Source organism: Bubalus kerabau, chromosome 3, assembly GCF_029407905.1.
Source record: "Bubalus kerabau isolate K-KA32 ecotype Philippines breed swamp buffalo chromosome 3, PCC_UOA_SB_1v2, whole genome shotgun sequence".
NCBI classification, from domain to species: domain Eukaryota; kingdom Metazoa; phylum Chordata; class Mammalia; order Artiodactyla; family Bovidae; genus Bubalus; species Bubalus kerabau.
Genome location: NC_073626.1, coordinates 27,180,236 through 27,198,232, shown reverse-complemented (window position 1 = coordinate 27,198,232; position 17,997 = coordinate 27,180,236). Strand labels below are relative to the sequence as shown.

The window sequence follows — 17,997 nt, the reverse complement described above, 5'->3', positions numbered from 1 at the left end:
AGACATTTTATTATCAGATGGAAAATATCTCTCAAAGAAATAAAGAAAATGTCTTTCTTCCATGACCTCAGAAAGGTAGCTCTTTCCTGTGAAAACCTAAGAATGTCAGATATAAACTGTTACACTTTTCTCTTTGATAGGCTATGTGACAGATGTTATAGGATGATCCTTGGAAAATAGTACAGGAATATATCATCTGTTTCCTGTTCTTATTTATGTTTTCATTCCAAACCAGAAAGGTGAGAAGGAGATCGTAGTAAAAAAGAACACATTGGAAGTAAATCTGCTCATAGGAGCTTTATTGTTTCATTGTTAGAAAATTTCAGAAGATTTGTCCTGGGCAGCCCCGTTGGCTTTACTAAAACTTGAAAACCTTCCTGGCTTCTTCTATTTTTTTCTCATCCGCGGGAGGCTTCCTCTGGCTGCCAGGCTGCAGAAATTTCTTCACGGCCGGGATATTGCTGACTCTGGCTTTTAGGGCCTGCAATGCACGAGAACACAGCTCAGAGTGCAGCTAAAGAGCAGCCCTGTCACTATGCAACCCAGCAGGGACTCTGAGACCCTCCTAGACAAGGGCCAGCCGAGGCGCCTCCATCAGCACCAGGAGGACTCTCATGAGACAGGAAGGGGACAGCCCAGTTTTCCCCAGAGAGGTCTTAGTGTAACCCTCCTTTCTGCTTCCCGATCTTCCTACCCTCAAGTGGGTTGACCCTCAAGTGCAGTGTAACGAAGAGGAGTGTGTGAGATATCAGCACAGATTAAGGCTCCAGATGTCAAGACAAGAAGAGCTAGGACACGGGGCTGGAACTGAAGACGGAAAACATGAAAGGTCATGTGTGAGGTCAGTCGGAGCCAATCTGCCCTCAGAGAGAGAAACGGGGAGAGAGAAATCAACGTGTGAGAGAAGGAACAGGAATTGAAGGGAAGAAGTGAGATGGGGGGAAACCCACTCAGACAGACTCAGGGAAAGAAGGACACACGCGGGACAGAGGGGAGGGAAGAGGAAATCAGGACAGAGGCTGAAGTGGAAGAGGGACGAAGAGACAGCCAGCCCTGGGTCTCTCTCCTGGTAAAAGGCAGGGTGTTTTCCGTGGGGCAGAGTCCACCTCTGATGTCCTTGGCTTGACAGATTCTTTCCACACTCCAGACCAGGGCCTTGGAGTGAACTGAGGAGACCGGGGGGCAGCGAGGCCTGGACAGGGATGGGGACCCTAGCACCCCAGTCCCAGGGTCCAGAGAGCAGATGCCGAGTGGGGGTGTGTCTGGCCTCCAGGGCCGTGGGAGCGCTCACCTTCAGCAGAGGGAAGTTGGCCAAAAGGCTGGGGTCCAGCTCTTCCACATAGTAGAGAAGTTCAACCAGGTGGATGTCAGCCCTGCTCAGCTTGTTGCCCACCAGGTAGTCTTGTCCATGGCTCTTCAGCACCTGGCAAATGGAGGGATCAGATCAGGGACACAGGTCCTGGCAGGCTGGACCCCTGCTCCTCCCCTGTCCCTCGCCCAGCCCCACTTCCATCTCTGCCCCTCGCTGGGCAGGTGGGAACCTCAGACCTTCTGCTCCCTCCAACTCAGAGACGGGCCAGGTAGGTTCTTGCTGTTCCCTCTTCATCCCCAGTGGAAGGCAGACCACCATTTCCTTTTCCTGTTCACACCTCGCTGTGGCTGCCTTACTTCTGCCACTGGGCCAAGGCCTTAGCACCGCCTGCACCGTGTTTTTGTGGACCACACACCCTCAAGTGTGCAGCCCTGAACTCCACAACATGACCCTTCATCCGTCTCTCTCTCTCCTTCTCTCCCTCCTCCTTGGGCAGTGTCTCCATCTTCATGACAGCCTTCTACCACCCTGAGCAAACTAATGCAGACTCTGTATTCCTTCTCAACTCTTTTGCTCTCATTTCCTGGTCTTACAATCTTTTTTCTTTTTTTTTTTTTTTTTTTTGGCGGACGGCAGGCGGGGCGGGGGGTGGTTCATGCTTTTAGTTGAGCCTGATTTCAGGTATTTTTGATCATGAAACTTTCAAACAGAAAAAACTAAAATACGTACTAGCTATAATGATGGAACACTACTTCATTGATTTTATTTCACTTTCTTCAAAAGTCTGAGAGTCATGTCCCAAAATATCTCGATTACTTTTTCCTGAACAAGTTTTCCTCTGTCTCTTTCTCTCCACCCCACTGCCCCCATATCTATCTAGATACATGTCAATCACCCCCAAAACACTTCCACATTCTCCTGACGGGCAGCTGGTCTCATGTCTCCCTACACAGGACACTAGAATATTTTCTGATGTGTTGCTGACATCATGCTCTTCTTGAATCAAAGCCCCTGCACCGTGTTCTAAGGATCCATCTACTCCAGGTTCCAGTGTGGCTCTCTCAGAGCTTCCATAACCCAGGCTCTAAGTATAACCATGAAATTCCATTGAGTAGAGAATTCCAGATTGGGTTTGAGTAAATAGAAATTTGGCTGAAAAATTATAACTTGGGTAAAACTAGTATAATTCTTCTATACATTCAATTTTTATAAAGTGCCCTGAGACTCAGAGTACTACATTAGTATTTAGAAAGGCTCACAGAGCTGAAGGTGAATGCCCCGGCCATGCCAGGCACTATTTTTCTTCGTCCTCTGACCTCACTGCCAAAGATGCTGAAGAGTCCACTTACATTTTCAAATGCAGGGAGATAACGGTTTGTTGTCTTCTCTCGGATTAGGGTCAGCTTGGCATCTTTTTCAGCAGGTGGGCACAGTGGAAAATGCATGATCATTTCACCCAAATCTGCCACACCCTCTGAATACATATCAATCCTGAAAAGATAAAATAACCAAATTGTCAAATGTGTCTGCCTTAGATTTTTGGAATGGGTAAGAATGAGACATTGAGAGGTAGCAAAGTAGTTCTCCTCCACTGGGTGCATTTTTCTATGCCAGTGATTTAGCTTTGTTTTTTAAAATTAATTTTAGCATTCTAGAACAAGCCATCAGGGTAAACATATGTGTAATCTTTTTGTTATACACATGACCAAATATAGAGACAGAGCACATCAGTGACCCGTCCATAGTCACAGGCGTGAGGGAATCGGGTGGAATCAGTGCAGGTAAGCACTGGGACCACACCTGGGTGTGCCATCTTTGCCATGACGTGGTCTGATCATGGTCGGTGTGATGCATTAGGACCACCTCAGTCATGTCCAGCAGAGTCCTGGCACCTCGGTCCCAGTCACATCCCTCTTCCTCTCTCATCCTGTTAGAACACCAGGCCCATTTAGAGTCCCAACACCAGCACTTTCTCCAGTTATTTCCCGGAGAACCTGGTTCTGAAACACTCTCCACATACTATTGCCAGACTCTGGTTCTGTTTGAATTTCTCAAGACTGTACCCTTCATTCTTTTTCATGGCCGAATAACATCCCACTGTAGGGATGGACCAACCTTCCCTCTTTCTTTCATCAGTTAATGGACATTTTTGTTGATTCTAATTATTGATTATGAACAACACTGCTATGAATTTCTGAGTATAAATTTTGTGTGGGGGTGTTTTTAATCCTCTTGAAAGGAATTGCTGAGTCATATGGGTAACTCTATGTTTAACTTTTAGAATAACAGCAGTAGTTCCTTGAGTGCTAAGTTGCTTCAGATACGACCGACTCTTTGTGACTCGGTGGACTATAGCCCACCAGGCTCCTCTGTCCATGGGATTCTTCTCCAGGCAAGAATACTAGCATGGGTCGCCATGCCCTCCTCCAGTGGGTCTTCCAGACCCAGGGATCAAACCCAGGTCTCTTATGTCTCCTGCATTGCTAGCAAGTTCTTTACTGTTAGTGCCACCTGGGAAGTTCCTTACAAGATTTTAATTTCAATCATGTAGTCCCCGGAGAAGGCAATGGCACCCCACTCCAGTACTCTTGCCTGGAAAATCCCATGGACAGAGGAGCCTGGTAGGCTGCAGTCCATGGGGTCGCAAAGAGTTGGACACGACTGAGCCACTTCACTTTCACTTTTCAGTTTCATGCATTGGAAAAGGAAATGGCAACCCACTCCAGTGTTCTTGCCTGGAGAATCCCAGGGACAGGGGAGCCTGGTGGGCTGCTGTCTCTGGGGTCGCACAGAGTCGGACACGACTGAAGCGACTCAGCAGCAGCAGCAGCATGTAGTCCCATCACAACAGAGAGAATACCCCTCACCCCCAGGATATAGTTGTACTGAAAAATCTAGCTGACTAAAACTATATCGAAATGCTTGATGTAACCTTACCATACTGAGCTCAACCTCTGCTAATCCTTGTCTAGTGGCCAGTCCATACAAAGGGTTAATAAATTAAGTTCCTGGTCATCATTCTTTGAATTTTTGGAATTCAAAAACCCACTTCTTTAGATCCTTCCCTTTCTAAGCTTTATCTTCTAGATACTCAGATGCGTTGTCCCTTGTCTCTAGCTATTGGTGGGTGGCCAGTTCAGACGAGCCTGAACCCCTAGAGTCTTGGTTCTACCATCCTCTTCGCTTCACAGACCATTCATGTTTGGAAACCTTGTCACTGTGCTATATCCATGGACGGTATCCTCTTCCATAGGCGGTTGATTTCACTTCAAGTTTATTTACTCTTCCCTCATACTCATAGGTCTTTGCAGTACTGGACTCAGTTATGCCCCATAAGGTTTATACCATCCTGTTGGTCATGATGCCCTGCTTTGTTCCTGCTCAGTCAGGGAAGGACCTAAGTTGTTCCTATGATTTGTGAGGATGAAACTAAACACTACCGTACAGGGCTCTCTCCTTTATATCTTTCCCGTAGAGGTTGTATTTGGTGGCAATGTAGTTGAGAATGGCTCTGGTCTGCACCAGCTTCATCCCATCAATTTCAACCATTGGCACTTGCTGGAACATCAAACTCCCATCTTTTGAAAGAAAAAAAGAAGGGTGAAATGTTTAATATGTTGCACCCTTTTAAGATGAGCAAATGTTTGCTGAAATAACCAAAAATATAAAGTGAAACGCTAAAATGACCTGGTAGGCTTAAGCTGGATGGCATTTTGTTTGCCTTTTACTTTCTAACCTATTATTTCATTTATCTTTTTGTTTCCCATTCAGACATATGGGCGATCCCTTGTAAATCTGGGCTGATTTGTCTTCATGAAGATGCTTACTCCTTGGAAGGAAAGTTATGACCAACCTAGACAGCATATTCAAAAGCAGAGACATTACTTTGCCAACAAAGGTTCGTCTAGTCAAGGCTATGGTTTTTCCTGTGGTCATGTATGGATGTGAGAGTTGGACTGTGAAGAAAGCTGAGCACCGAAGAATTGATGCTTTTGAACTGTGGTGTTGGAGAAGACTCTTGAGAGTCCCTTGGACTGCAAGGAGATCCAACCAGTCCATTCTGAAGGAGATCAGCCCTGGGATTTCTTTGGAAGGAATGATGCTAAAGCTGAAACTCCAGTACTTTGGCCACCTCATGTGAAGAGTTGACTCATTGGAAAAGACTCTGATGCTGGGAGGGATTGGGGGCAGGAGGAGAAGGGGACGCCAGAGGATGAGATGGCTGGATGGCATCACTGCCTCGATGGACCTGAGTCTGGGTGAACTCCGGGAGTTGGTGATGGACAGGGAGGCCTGGCATGGTGCGATTCATGGGGTCCCAAAGAGTCGGACACGACTGAGCGACTGATCTGATCTGATGTTTTAGAAAGAAGCTGGAAGAGGCTGCAGCAAGTGTGCCAACCGGTTGCCATTTAACACAAGTTCCAGAGAAAATTTCAGAACACATAAGACATGTTTTGAGAGAGTTTGCCCTTTCTCTGCTCACTGAGTCTTCATTAGTGCTAGGATGTTACTTTGCGAACCCCGGACTCACAGCAACCTCTGGGCCTGTTTCTCCCCTCTTTTGTCAGATCTTCACCTTTTCCTGACTTTAGGTGGGAGCACTGTGTGGTCACTCGCGGTGCAGAAAGGCAGAGAAGCACAGACAGAGCATTCACGGGCACTGGGGCTGGCTCCTTTAACAAACACTTGAGTTCCAGCCCTTCCTAGTTCCCAGTGAGTTGCAAGGCATTTTCAAGGAGACCCGCCTCTTACCTTTAACCATATTTCTCCCACTCTACGAACCCCACTCCCACCACACACACAGCACGTTGGTGGTGTTGAAACCTCAACTTGAGACTTCTACTGGATACTCCCATCAGAGGAATTTCGTTCCTGGGCTTACCATTTTTTAACTTATCCAAGTCTTCTGGTTTTTCTATAAATTTCTCTTCAAACTGAAAAGCAGAAAGAGTCAGTAAGTTTTTGTTATTTCATTCCATAGCATAGCTGGACTTGCATGGCCTCTGTCGGCTGCCCACTATGGAGACTGTAGGGTTTCCAAGTTCGGCAGGGTGCGCAGAGGACAGTGATCAAGGCCATTTGGAGATTTAGATTAGAGCCACCAAGATAAAAGCGTGGGTTGCAGCAAGTGACTGCTTATTTTGCAGGTTAATTCACCTCTACCCTGTCCCCACCTCTGTCAGTGATTAGGTAATGATTTGGGGGGAGGGGAATGTCACTGGAGGGAAGGGACTGGGAAATTCTTCTAGTTACGGAGTTGTAACTAGTCTCTGGAAAGCCTTTCTCTCCCTGTGAGATCAGGACAGGATTTTGGGGTATCCCCTAGCATGGGGTATCCATGGGGCCATTGACTCCCTTAGAGGCTGTCACCGGAGTCCTCTGCTGTATATTACCTCCCTCCATTCAACTTTTTATTGTAAACAAGTGTCTTGATTGTGAAAAGTTTGAGAACTGGGGATTTCTAACTGACTCACTGGAGTAGTTCATTGTGGATCTAAATGATCCCATAGGGTGAAACCATGTAGATAGTGAGTGTGTGGGCAACAATTTATAAAGCACCCAGTTCAAGACAACCCTAAGAGGCGATGACGGGTGGGTAGTCATTGTGAGAAGGGGCTGGTTGATCAGCTGTTTCTTGTGAAACTGATGGAGATGAAGGATTGTGAGGATCAGGCTCTGGGCCCAGAGAACCCAGAATGCCAATGTTCTTTGGTCAGTCGAGCCCCACACCATGCTCTGTCAGGCTTGGCTAGACAAGAGGAAGCCTGGATGCTCTCAGCGTCTCCCCCGTCTTCGCTGTCCTGTGCTGAACTCCTCCCGCCCAGGGACTCTGAACACATCCTTGAACCCCAAGGCTGAACCGCAGTGAAAAATGTTGGTTGTTGATTTATAGAAATGAAGCCACCTGGAATTGCACTGTTTGGATTTTCTATGTACTTGTTTCTTTACATGCTTGAAAATGGACCAAGCTAATGTGCCCTGCATTCTTGAAGCAATCGAGAAAGTATAATATGAGGCTTAGGTAAACATGTTTTTAGGAAGCTAAGGGAGCACACTAGAGGTCCCCTTTGCAGGACACCGCCTCACCTGAAGCCTTCTTTTACTGTTCTCCTCTAAGGGACCAAATCTCTGACCTCTGTCCATGACTCCCTCCCCAGGAAACCCTCACCGAGTTGCTGGCTCCCTCTGATCTGGGCTAAGTGCTTTATTGAGTGACACCTCTAGAGGGCAGCACTCAGCAGAGTTGCACAGAAGCCTATCAATATACTACTGAGAAGGTGGCGTTTTTACGCTCAAGTCTTCTGTGTCCTCCGAGGTGCTCCCAGTCCTCTTTCAGTCACCCACATACGTGTCTGCATCCTCACTAGAGTGTAAGCGGCCTGAGGGTAGGGACTGTGTCTGTCTTGACGATTCATGTATCTCTAGGGCCTGGCACGAAACCTGGCACTTCAAGGTGCCCAACAAATTCATTGCTGAGTGAATGAATGCATTAAATCCAACAGGCAGTTTGCTACAGTCTGCACTGCTCTATATTTCTGGTTTATGTTTTAACTTTAATTTCATTTCTCTTCTAATATGTATATTTTTGTCTTTTATTATGGAAATCTGTGGCACGCACAAAATAAAAAGTACAATGATGCTCCTTGTAAACTTGCACCAGCTTCAGTAATTATAGGCTCAACCCAATCCCAAGATATCTATATGCCTACACCCCTCTCCCTGGTAATAATTTGAAACAAATCCCAGATATTATATATTTCATCTTTAAACACTTCATGGTATATTACTAGTTCATTAAACTTATTTTAAAACTGACCACAATACATTAAAATGCCTGACATATTAACAATAATTCTTAATATCAATTTATATTTAATATTCATATGTCTAATCGTTGCATGAATGTAACAAATATTTTACAGTTTTCAAAATCAAAATTCAGGAAATTTTCTGACAGTTCAGTGGTTAAGGCATGGGCTTTCACTGTTGTGGGCCTTCTTTTGATCTCTGGTCAGAGAATTAAAACATCACAAGCCTCACAGCCAAAAACAAATAAAAACACAAATTTATTTTCTATTGTTTTCTATTGTCCTTGGGAAGACGAAATTTCAATAAAGATCTGTTAATCTAATACCTAATAAATGTTTTTAATGCAAAATTCTTAGCAGATCATTTAATAAGGAAAATCTCCTCTGTGAGAAAAGTAGTATGATACGGTCAATTTCCCTGGAGTAGGAAATGGAAACCCACTCCAGTGTTCTTGTCTGAAGAATCTCAGGGACAGAGGAGCCTGGCAGGCTATGGCCTATGGGAGCAAAACGAGTTGGACACGACTGAGTGACTGACTAGGCACCCACGGTCAATTTAGATCCAACTGAAGATGAAACCTACCTCCACTCCAGCTGCAGCCAGGAGCCACCGAATGCACTCCATTCTGCCGCGTCCATTGAAATAGTGAAGAGTGGGCTTTCCTGCCATGGTGGCAGTCTCTTGGTTTCTCTAGCCCTTAATGAACCAACAAATGAACCAATGAATGAACAAAGAATAAAAGCATAGAAGCTAACGCCTTTATGATATATGGTTGAACAGCACAAACAATGCTGAAAAATCGGCCTCCCTCAGGGTAATTGGAAGAGTCCCTGGAACGTCTTCCTTAGCCCAAATTCCCACTCTCAATAGCCACCTGTGGGAAATTCCACCAATCATTGTCCAGTCTACACTGGGTAAAATCTGATTTTCTTGGCAGGCTAAGAGGTGAGTCTGTGGTATGGATGCGTGGGTGGGAGTCAGGGAGGACAAAGATTAGAGAACTAGTATTTATTGCAAAACTCCTAATATTCCTGCCCCAATGCTACCTGTCTCCTGAGAAATCTGTATGCAGGTCAGGAAGCAAGAGTTAGAACTGGACATGGAAAAACAGACTGGTTCCAAATCGAGAAAGGAGTACGTCAAGCCTGCATATTGTTACCCTGCTTATTTAAATTATATAAACAGTACATCATGTGAAATCCCAGGCTGGATGAAGCACAAGCTGGAATCAGATTTCTGGGAAAAATATCAGTAACCTCAGCTATGCAGATGACACCACCCTTATGGATGAAAGCCAAAGAAAACTAAAGAGCCTCTTGATGAAAGTGAAAGAGGAGAGTGAAAGAGTGGGCTTAAAGCTCAACATTCAGAAAACTAATATCATGGCATCCGGTCCCATCACTTCATGGCCAATAGATGGGGAAGCAATGGAAACAGTGAGAGACTTTATTTTGGGGTCTCCAAAATCACTGCAGATGGTGATTGCAGCCATGAAATTAAAAGACACTTGCTCCTTGGAAGAAAAGCCATGACCAACCTAAACGGCATATTAAAAAGCAGAGACATTACTTTACCAACAAAGGTCCATCTAGTCAAAGCTGGTTTTTCCAGTGATCGTATATGGATGTGAGAGTTGGACCATAAAGAAAACTGAGCACTGAAGAATTGATACTTTTGAACTGTGATGTTGGAGAAAACTCTTGAGAGTCCCTTGGACAGCAAGGACGTCCAACCAGTCCATCCTAAAGGAAATCAGTCCTGAATATTCATTGGAAGGACTGATGCTGAAGCTGAAGCTCCAATACTTTGGCCACCTGATGCAAAGAACCGACTCATTGGAAAAGACCCTGATGCTGGGAAAGATTGCAAGCGGGAGGAGAAGGGGATGACCCAGGATGGGATGGCTGGATGGCATCACCAATGCGATGAACATGAGTTTGAGTAGCCTCCAGGAATTGGTGATGGATAGGGAATCCTGGCATGCTGCAGTCCATGGTGTTGCAAAGAGTCGAACACAACTGAGCGAGTGAACTGAACTGAACTGAACTGAACTGAATGGTGACCACTTTGAACACATTATATCTTTAATCCTCACAAGAATCCCATGCAATAATTATTATCTCCATTCTTCAGTTAATGAAATGGACCTCAGAGCTTAAATAACATTCATGGAAATCCACACCCAGGATTAAAACCAGGGCAGGGCAGGAACCCACACATATGTAGGCCCTGGGAGCCTGGGAAGGAGGGGCCTTGGAGCCAGAGGACATCACAGACAGCAGGAGGAGGAGGGGGAGGAGACAGAGTCCATGTTCAGCTCATTGGCTATTATGCTGCATTTGTTCAAAATCTGAAATTAGAGCTCAGTTTGCTTAACTGTTGCTCAAAAGATCCCGATTCTTTCCACAGATACAGGATGCCAAATACTTCCATTTTCTTGGAACTGTATATTTTATCTCTATTCGTACATTTTGTATCTAAAGAAAGGGATGTTACTGCATTAACTGTACAGTCTAGGTGGAACTGACATTTGTTCTATGTCTGTCATGCACTGCGCATTATCACAAATGTGTCTTCATTTAACCCTACAAGAATCACCTGCTATGAAGTTGCCATTGCTCTCATTTTGCAGTTGGGGATACCGAGATTTCTAGGGTAACTTGCACAAAGTAGGTGGTGAACTTGGGATTCAAACCCATTTCTATATGAACCCAAGTCTTGGCTTCATTTTTCATGTTAACATGTTTCAAACTAGGCATGACAATCCTTCAGTGGACTGTGAAATTTTCCCGTTTTTAAAATAAAGCATTGTTTCATGAGTTTCTCATTTCAGCTATGTGTGCGTTGTATGTTCAGGTAGAAGAAAGCACGTAGGCAGGCTCATTTGGTCATGGTATTGGTAAGAGATACTTGGGTCTTTTCAGGTCAGTGAAGTTTGAAAGCCCCTAGACTACAGCAGCCTATGTGTAGAGTGGACATAGCAGGGAACCAGAGAATGAAATTCAAAGGCTCCAACAATAGACAGAGATTATTGGCCAAAAAGTTCTTTTGGGTTTTTCTGTAAGATGTTACAGGAAAACTCAAACATTATGACCAATGTGAATAGAGTGAATAGAAACATACTGCTGCTGCTGCTACTAAATCGCTTTAGTCGTGTCCGACTCTGTGCGACCCCATAGATGGCGGCCCACCAGGGTCCCCCATCCCTGGGATTCTCCAGGCAAGAACACTGGAGTAGGTTGCCATTTCCTTTTCCAGTGCATGAAAGGGAAAAGTGAAAGTGAAGTCGCTCAGTCGTGTCCGACTCTTAGCGACCCCATGGTCTGCAGCCTACCAGGCTCCTCCGTCCATGGGATTTTCCAGGCAAGAGTACTGGAGTGGGGTGCCATTGCCTTCTCCATAGAAACATACAGGACTTACTAAAAGCAGGGACCCCAAAGCCAGAACATAGGAAGAAACAGCTGCGTTTTCTATTCAAATCCCAGCTCTGTTTAGTAAACATTAAGATCTTGCAACTTTTTGTTGAGGAGTTCAGGACAAAAATATACTTTTCTTTAGTGGATAAAGTATGAATAACTTGAATTTTAGATAACAAAATGTTTTCAATATCCACATTTTAAAAAATTTATTTAGTTTTGGTTTACTTTTTTATTTACATATCCACATTTTTAATGTGAGATCAGTGGTCTAACCTTTGCAAAATAAAGGATCCTTAGTAACATACTTAACTCGTCCATCTTGAAGTTGGAGATTGTGTATATTGTACTTATCATATAGAACGGAGGAGCTGTGATTCAGCAGAATTCTGAGAAGGGTGTGGCTGTGAAGTGGAAGTCACAGATCCTCCTCACATTAAACTCCATTATCCAATGACTAAGGATCACATTACAAAAGGAAATGAAGTTTTAACTTACATAATACTTTATCATATCTTTCTTATAAGTAACTTTCTTCACTTTTTGAAGGCTGGGGCAAACGTGATATAAACTTCCTGGCTCCCAGAAAATGAGAACTAAAGAGATTCAGTGACTTGCCATCAGTCACACAGGTGTGTTCCCAATTCACACTCAATATCTAGCAAGTGTGTCCACCCTCAGGACAACCCCAGAAACGGCTTCTAGTATCCTATTGGAAGAGGAAATGCAAATTCAAAGAGCTCTGTGAGCACTGGGGTCCTTTGAAGACATCTTCTGAATTCGGGTCTGGGCCCCCCCACCCCCAAGCAGGTAATGCATATGTTCCCCTCTGCTGCTCTCTGAGACCCTTGATATTAGTTTGTTCCCCATGCAGAATCCTTTGGCCAATTAACAGTTCAATGGGAGAGAAGGAAACATTAATTCTGTTAGCTGATTCTTAGGGGCTTGATATGAGGAAAAACGGATAAAAACATAACGTACTTTACCCAGACCTTAAAAACTTACTGTGAGTATCCTGAGCACTAGTATAACTATATTTGACCTTCATAAGGAGGTAGGCTTATATTCTCTGAAAAGGAATGTGTCTTGGGATGATTCCAGTGTGAACTAAAGGAGCAGTATCTCAGGGAGTAGGTGGGAAGGGGCTCCTAATGACAGCGTTTCTTAGCAGAGAGAAAGCAAGCTTAGAGACAAAGCCCAACTCCTTTCCTTATAAGATAAATAAACCCAGGGGAGTTGTTTAATCTCTGTACCTCAGTGTTCTCTTTTGAAATACAGCTATGTCTACTAGTGAGGACTGTTGAGAAAATTAAATTAGATAAGGCATAAAAAATTCATAACAGGGAGCAGCAAATCCAGCTTCCGTCCTGCTCCCAGTTCCTGGGAGATGGCTGAGTGAGCACACTGGGGAGCATGCGAGGCTTCTGTCTGTGTGTCTGTCTATCTGCTATCTCCCTCTTGACTTCCAGCTCTCGTGCTGTGCTCTGCTGTGCTAAGTCGCTTCAGCCCCTATAGCTCTAGTAAGAACAGGATTTTATATATATCCAGATTCTGTCAACTACTTTATAAACTGGTTCTCTTTTTATTTGTCTTGTGTGAAAGATCAGTGATGCTCGCTGACTAGATAACCTGGATTAGAGGAAGTTTTTGGCAAAGGTTCAGCGAGGTCTGGCACAGCCTTTTGAAACCCCAAGACTGAAGTGGACCCCTGGTTCTGCCCCTGAACCATGCACCCCGCCTGCCGTTCCCTCAGGCCTTTGCCCTCCCACTCACTCCCTGATCTGGACTCTCTGGAATCTTCTGTCCCCCCACCCAGCCCCTTTGAATGGGTTCCAGCCATGGCAATGGGAAACCCACTCCTTTCTATAGCAGGAGTCCAGGGGCTCCCACTCAGTACCCTTCTCTCCACCCTCCTGTCCCTCACTGATCTTTCTTCAGCATCTTCTTTCCGGTTGACCTGTCCACGGATTTCCTCCTCAACTAACACTCATTGAACAGTTGCCTGCACTAAGAAATGATGGCTGGTGGGGAACACAAGAGGAATCTGATGTGGTCCCTGCCCTGGAGGGGTTGAAATCTAGTCAGAAAAGCAGGTTTGTAGACAACTGGCAGCACACAGAGAGCCCTGCAATGACTTCACTTGAATTGGTTCCACGCCAAGGACCGTGATTCTCTCAGCCAGCAAGTCAGAACAAGGGGAGAGGCTGCAGGCTGAGAAAGCAGAGGGTGCTGCCCGCCTGCCCTGGTTGGCCCCAGTGCCATAGCATCTCAACCTCCAAGCCAGTGACTCTCATGGGGTCAAACCTCATCCCCATTGAAACATTGCTCTCTGTAGCATCTTGCAAAGTACTTCTTCTCATCCCAGTCTCAGTATCTTCTCTTTTCAGGCTTAGGTACCATATTTCCCCTGTGAATTGCCATGCCCTGGACAACTCTAGGACTTTCACAGGATCTCACTGAACCTCTCCTGCCTCAGGCTTTTGATTTACCCCCAATAGTAATACAGGTAACAGAGCGTTGTTTGTCTGCATTCTGATTCAAATGACATGGACCTTCCAGTCAGGTGAATTTCTTTACTTTTGGAAGCTAATTCTCTGCTCCTGTATTACCTAGTTTTCACATCCAGACTTCCTGTGTTTAGGAGTCTGAAAAGTCATATGAACCAGTGATTCTTAACTGGGGCTGATTTTGCTCCCCCAGCCCAGAGGACATTTGGCAACGCCTGAGGACATTGTTGGTTGTTAAAACTAGGTGGAAGGGTGCCATACAATTGGCGAGAGACCAGAGGTGTCTCTGATGTTGGGGGTGGTGGGGCTGCCTCCCACGTGCGTCTGATTGCTCATTACTCCTCAGTCTGCACTGTATCCAGATTTTTCCATCAATCCTGTGGTCTTTTTAAATTTAATATAAAAAACGTTTTTAATTGGAGGATAATTGCTTCACAATGTTGTGTTGATTTCCTTTGTACAATAACTGGAATCAGTCACAACTATATATATATATATATATATCCCCTCTCTCTTGCGCCTCCCTCCCCACTCCCATCCCACCCCCCTTAGGGGGTCACAGAGCTCCAGGCTGGGCTCCCTTGTAGCAGCTTCCCACTCTGACCCATTTCACACGTGATAGTGTATATATATATCGTCACTGCTTTCTCAATTCACCCTACAACTCTGTTATCTTAACAGGCACATTTATTGAATATTTAGTTGGAAACATCTATGATTGATGCAGCTGGCTACTAAACTATGATATCTCCCAGGATAAGGTATTTTGTAAAATACAGAAATTCTTCTGTAGGCATGTTTATCTTCTAGTCTGCTTTCCGGGCGGTCACTACATGAGGAAGGAACCTCTCCCACAGCCTGTGTTCTTTCTACAAGTACAGAGTGAAAGGGAAAGTGAGAATATTGATCTTCACTGTGTCATTTATATTGATGAAGTGACAGTTTCTTTTAAAACTTTTTAAACTATCACTGCAAGTATATGAGAGGCGTCAAGTTTGCAAATTTGAAGAAATATCAATGTATATGTCAACACTGTTGTTAAGTATGTTCCTTAAGCCTAATTCAATATACATTTCTATACCAAATATTTTTAACTAAAACAACAACCAAAAAAAGACATTATACAGAACAGGTCCCCGCAACAAAGAATTACCCAGCTTGAAATGTCAATAGGGCCAAGGTTGATAAACCCTGCTCCAGCCAATTTCTAGGTTTCCCATGAGTTGCTTGAGCTCCAAGAGAGACAGAGGGGGACTTGCCAGCTGGCTAATCACTGCAAAGACTGAGTTAAAATCCAGTTTTGCTGGCAGTAACTTAGTCATTCCAATTATAGTTAAATCTTAATTTTGAGTTTCCAAGTCCACATAGTGTTACCGTGTTGCAATTCCCACCTGCTGTGTGTTGCCTGTGTCTACGAAGCAGGCAACTTTAGCATAAACACCTACTCTGCCCTCTCGTACTGGTCGCACTCTTGGATTGTCTAAAATGCTGCCATTCTTTTTTCCCCTCATCATTAATTTGTCTCAGATCTAAATTCTCATGCTTAGTTTTCGACATTCTTCATTTTTACGTTTTTATATCCAACAGCAATTGACTAAACACCTTGAATGTCCCCTAAGCACAGCAAGAAGGCACATGTGAGCGTGAAACAGCTTTTCTTGTGCTAAGGAAACATTATACAGACATGCAAAGTCAGTACTTACCTTACGAAAGTCTGTCTCCCACTTGGCTCAGCACCTCAGTGCCCAGTTCACGTGTGTTTACAAGCTCTTGTCACAGTTGACTGACCGACTCCTCCTCTCTGAAAGGGGCAGAGTCTAGTTAAGGAAAAGTCACCACCATGGTATTCAGGGCCACTGGTTCTACGCTAGATTAAAAAAGAAAAAGGCAAATTGTCCTCTTATCAGGATACACCTTATTAATAACTTCTTTTAGAGATCAGCAATTAAAGATTAAACACAATATTTCAAGTTGATTGTATCCTCTTGCCAGTCAATGAAGGATGGCCTTTGCAGAAAACTTACTTTTCTTGAATTGGCTTTCATGAATTGGAGACAGGCGCTAAAGCAGACGATAAAATCTACTGTGGGGACACCAGGGAGCTGAGGTCATGAAGGTTCACGTGGACCTCTGCCATACTCTTTACCTGGAGTTGTAGATAAATATAGGACACCCAAGTAGATATGAACTTCAGACACATAATAAATAATTTTTTCATATAAGTACATCTGAAACATTGTATGGCATGGGTTCATGCTTAGTTGTGTCCGACTCTTTGCTACCCTATGGACTGTACCTTCCAGGCTCTTCTGTCCCTGGGGTTTTCAAGGCAAAAATACTGGAGTGGGTTGCCATTCTATCCTCCAGGGGATCTTCCTAACCCAGGGATTGAAACTGAATCTCCTGTAGAGAGTTATAGGTGAATTCTTTACAATCTGAGCCATGATGGTGGTCTCCAAAAGAAAAAAAAAGTCCACGTCTAAATACCTGGAACCTCTGGATGGGACAGAATTTGGAGAAAGAGTTTTTGTATATGCAATTAAGGAACCTGAAGTGAGACTATCCTGGATTATATAGATAGGCCCAAACCCAACAAGTGTGCTTATAGCAGAAGAGAAAATACACAGACACACGCATACGGGTGATGTGAAGATGGAGGCAGAGAATGAAGTGATGTGGCCATGAGTCATGGAAAAAAAGGATGCAAAAAGCCACCAGAAGCCGGAAGAGGCAGGGAAGACTTCTCCCAAGAGTGTCCAGAGGTAATGCAGTACCTTAACTTTGGACTTCAGGCCTCCAAAAGTGTGAGAGAATTCATTGTGTTGTTTTAAGCCCCCCGATTGTAGTAAGTTGACACAGCAACCATAGAAAACCAACACACAGACTTGTTTACTTCCCCAGAGCACAGGATTACTGTGCAGCAAATCCTACACAACTCATCCATCCCACTATAATTTATATTTTTTATACTTAAAGTTCATTCATTTCATTAAATGTTCAGCATTCTAATTTTCCCAATGTCTCATAAAGACTTAAGTGCAGTTGACTCACTTGCATTAGGATCAAGGCAAGGTCTGTCCATAGCTTTGGAGTGATATGAACATCCTGGTCTTGAAGACTTGGATGAATGAATAGAGCTGTGAGGCAGATGAGGGTGGGTGGGGACTGTAAGGAATTCCCACAGCCCAGACCTCCAGGCCATGGAGGTGGGTGTGGAGGTACAACCACTCATGGTGGAGCCCTGGGGATACACAGGGCTGGGCCCCCATCAGGAACTCACAGATGCTGAGGGATGCCAGTGGCCTTCAGGGGGTTTACTAGGCTCTGGGGGAAGCAAAGAGGTGCATCCAGCTCTCCCCAGGGAGCACAGAGCTCAGTGTGGCCCCCGGGGTGGAGCTGGCCTGGGAGGGAACAAAGGTGCCCAGACAGGGCGCAGGCCACCCCCATACATCTTGTGTGATGGGACTGGCGCTCAGGGGGTGAGGAGGGAAGGCAGGAGGGTACCCCGTGGGCAGCGGGAGTCACTGAGGGAGGTAAAACAGGGTGGTGATTCTCAGGTTTGCGTTTTAGAAAAATATTTTGATAATCTTTGATCAGTGGAGAACAGACCAGGGCGAGGGGAAGGGCAGTCAGGGACCCCCATGTGTCTGTCAGCTCTGGCCCCACCCCTTCACCTGGAGGTTCAGGGGTGAGGGTGAGGCAGGCAGCTCACTCCAGGAAGAAGAGAATCCGATACCCCATAGGCCAGGTATCCTGGGGAGTGATCACTGCAGGCCCCACATGTGACCAAAGCCACAATCACTCCCAGTCCAGGCTCCCTGGCTCCTTGGGAGGCCAGGGGAAATGACATCATATATATTCATTCGCATCAATTCACACATGTCACCTGTGTCATAGAGATCTGATCTGGGGGATCCCGCCATATGGGGGTGAGGCCCCTGTGCAGGGC

General features: G+C 45.0%; 1 protein-coding gene across 2 annotated transcripts; it reads right to left on the bottom strand.

Annotated features, from left to right (window-relative positions):
- Positions 1-282: 282 nt before the first annotated feature.
- Positions 283-15,886, bottom strand: LOC129647566 (glutathione S-transferase A1). 2 transcript variants are annotated; one of them, XM_055574646.1, is made up of 7 exons: positions 15,752-15,886; positions 8,708-8,821; positions 6,198-6,249; positions 4,758-4,890; positions 2,662-2,803; positions 1,292-1,423; positions 283-481 (listed from the first exon to the last, which is right to left on the bottom strand). In XM_055574646.1, exons 2-7 carry the CDS (start codon positions 8,792-8,794, stop codon positions 359-361), a joined length of 669 nt encoding a protein of 222 aa, XP_055430621.1. In that variant the 5' UTR covers positions 8,795-8,821; positions 15,752-15,886; the 3' UTR covers positions 283-358. The 2 variants fall into 2 exon arrangements, with proteins under 2 accessions (XP_055430621.1, XP_055430622.1); XM_055574647.1 differs by lacking the exons at positions 4,758-4,890; positions 15,752-15,886 and having other exon boundaries at positions 8,708-8,793.
- Between the last annotated feature and the right edge of the window lie 2,111 nt (positions 15,887-17,997).

Coding starts and splice junctions, on each gene's coding strand:
- LOC129647566 (XM_055574646.1), bottom strand. CDS start 8,794: ATGGCAGGAAAGCCCACTCTTCACTATTTCAATGGACGCGGCAGAATG. Junction 6,250..8,707: donor TGGCTGCAGCTGGAGTGGAG/GTAGGTTTCATC, acceptor TCTGCTTTTCAG/TTTGAAGAGAAATTTATAGA. Junction 4,891..6,197: donor CTTGGATAAGTTAAAAAATG/GTAAGCCCAGGA, acceptor TTCTTTCAAAAG/ATGGGAGTTTGATGTTCCAG.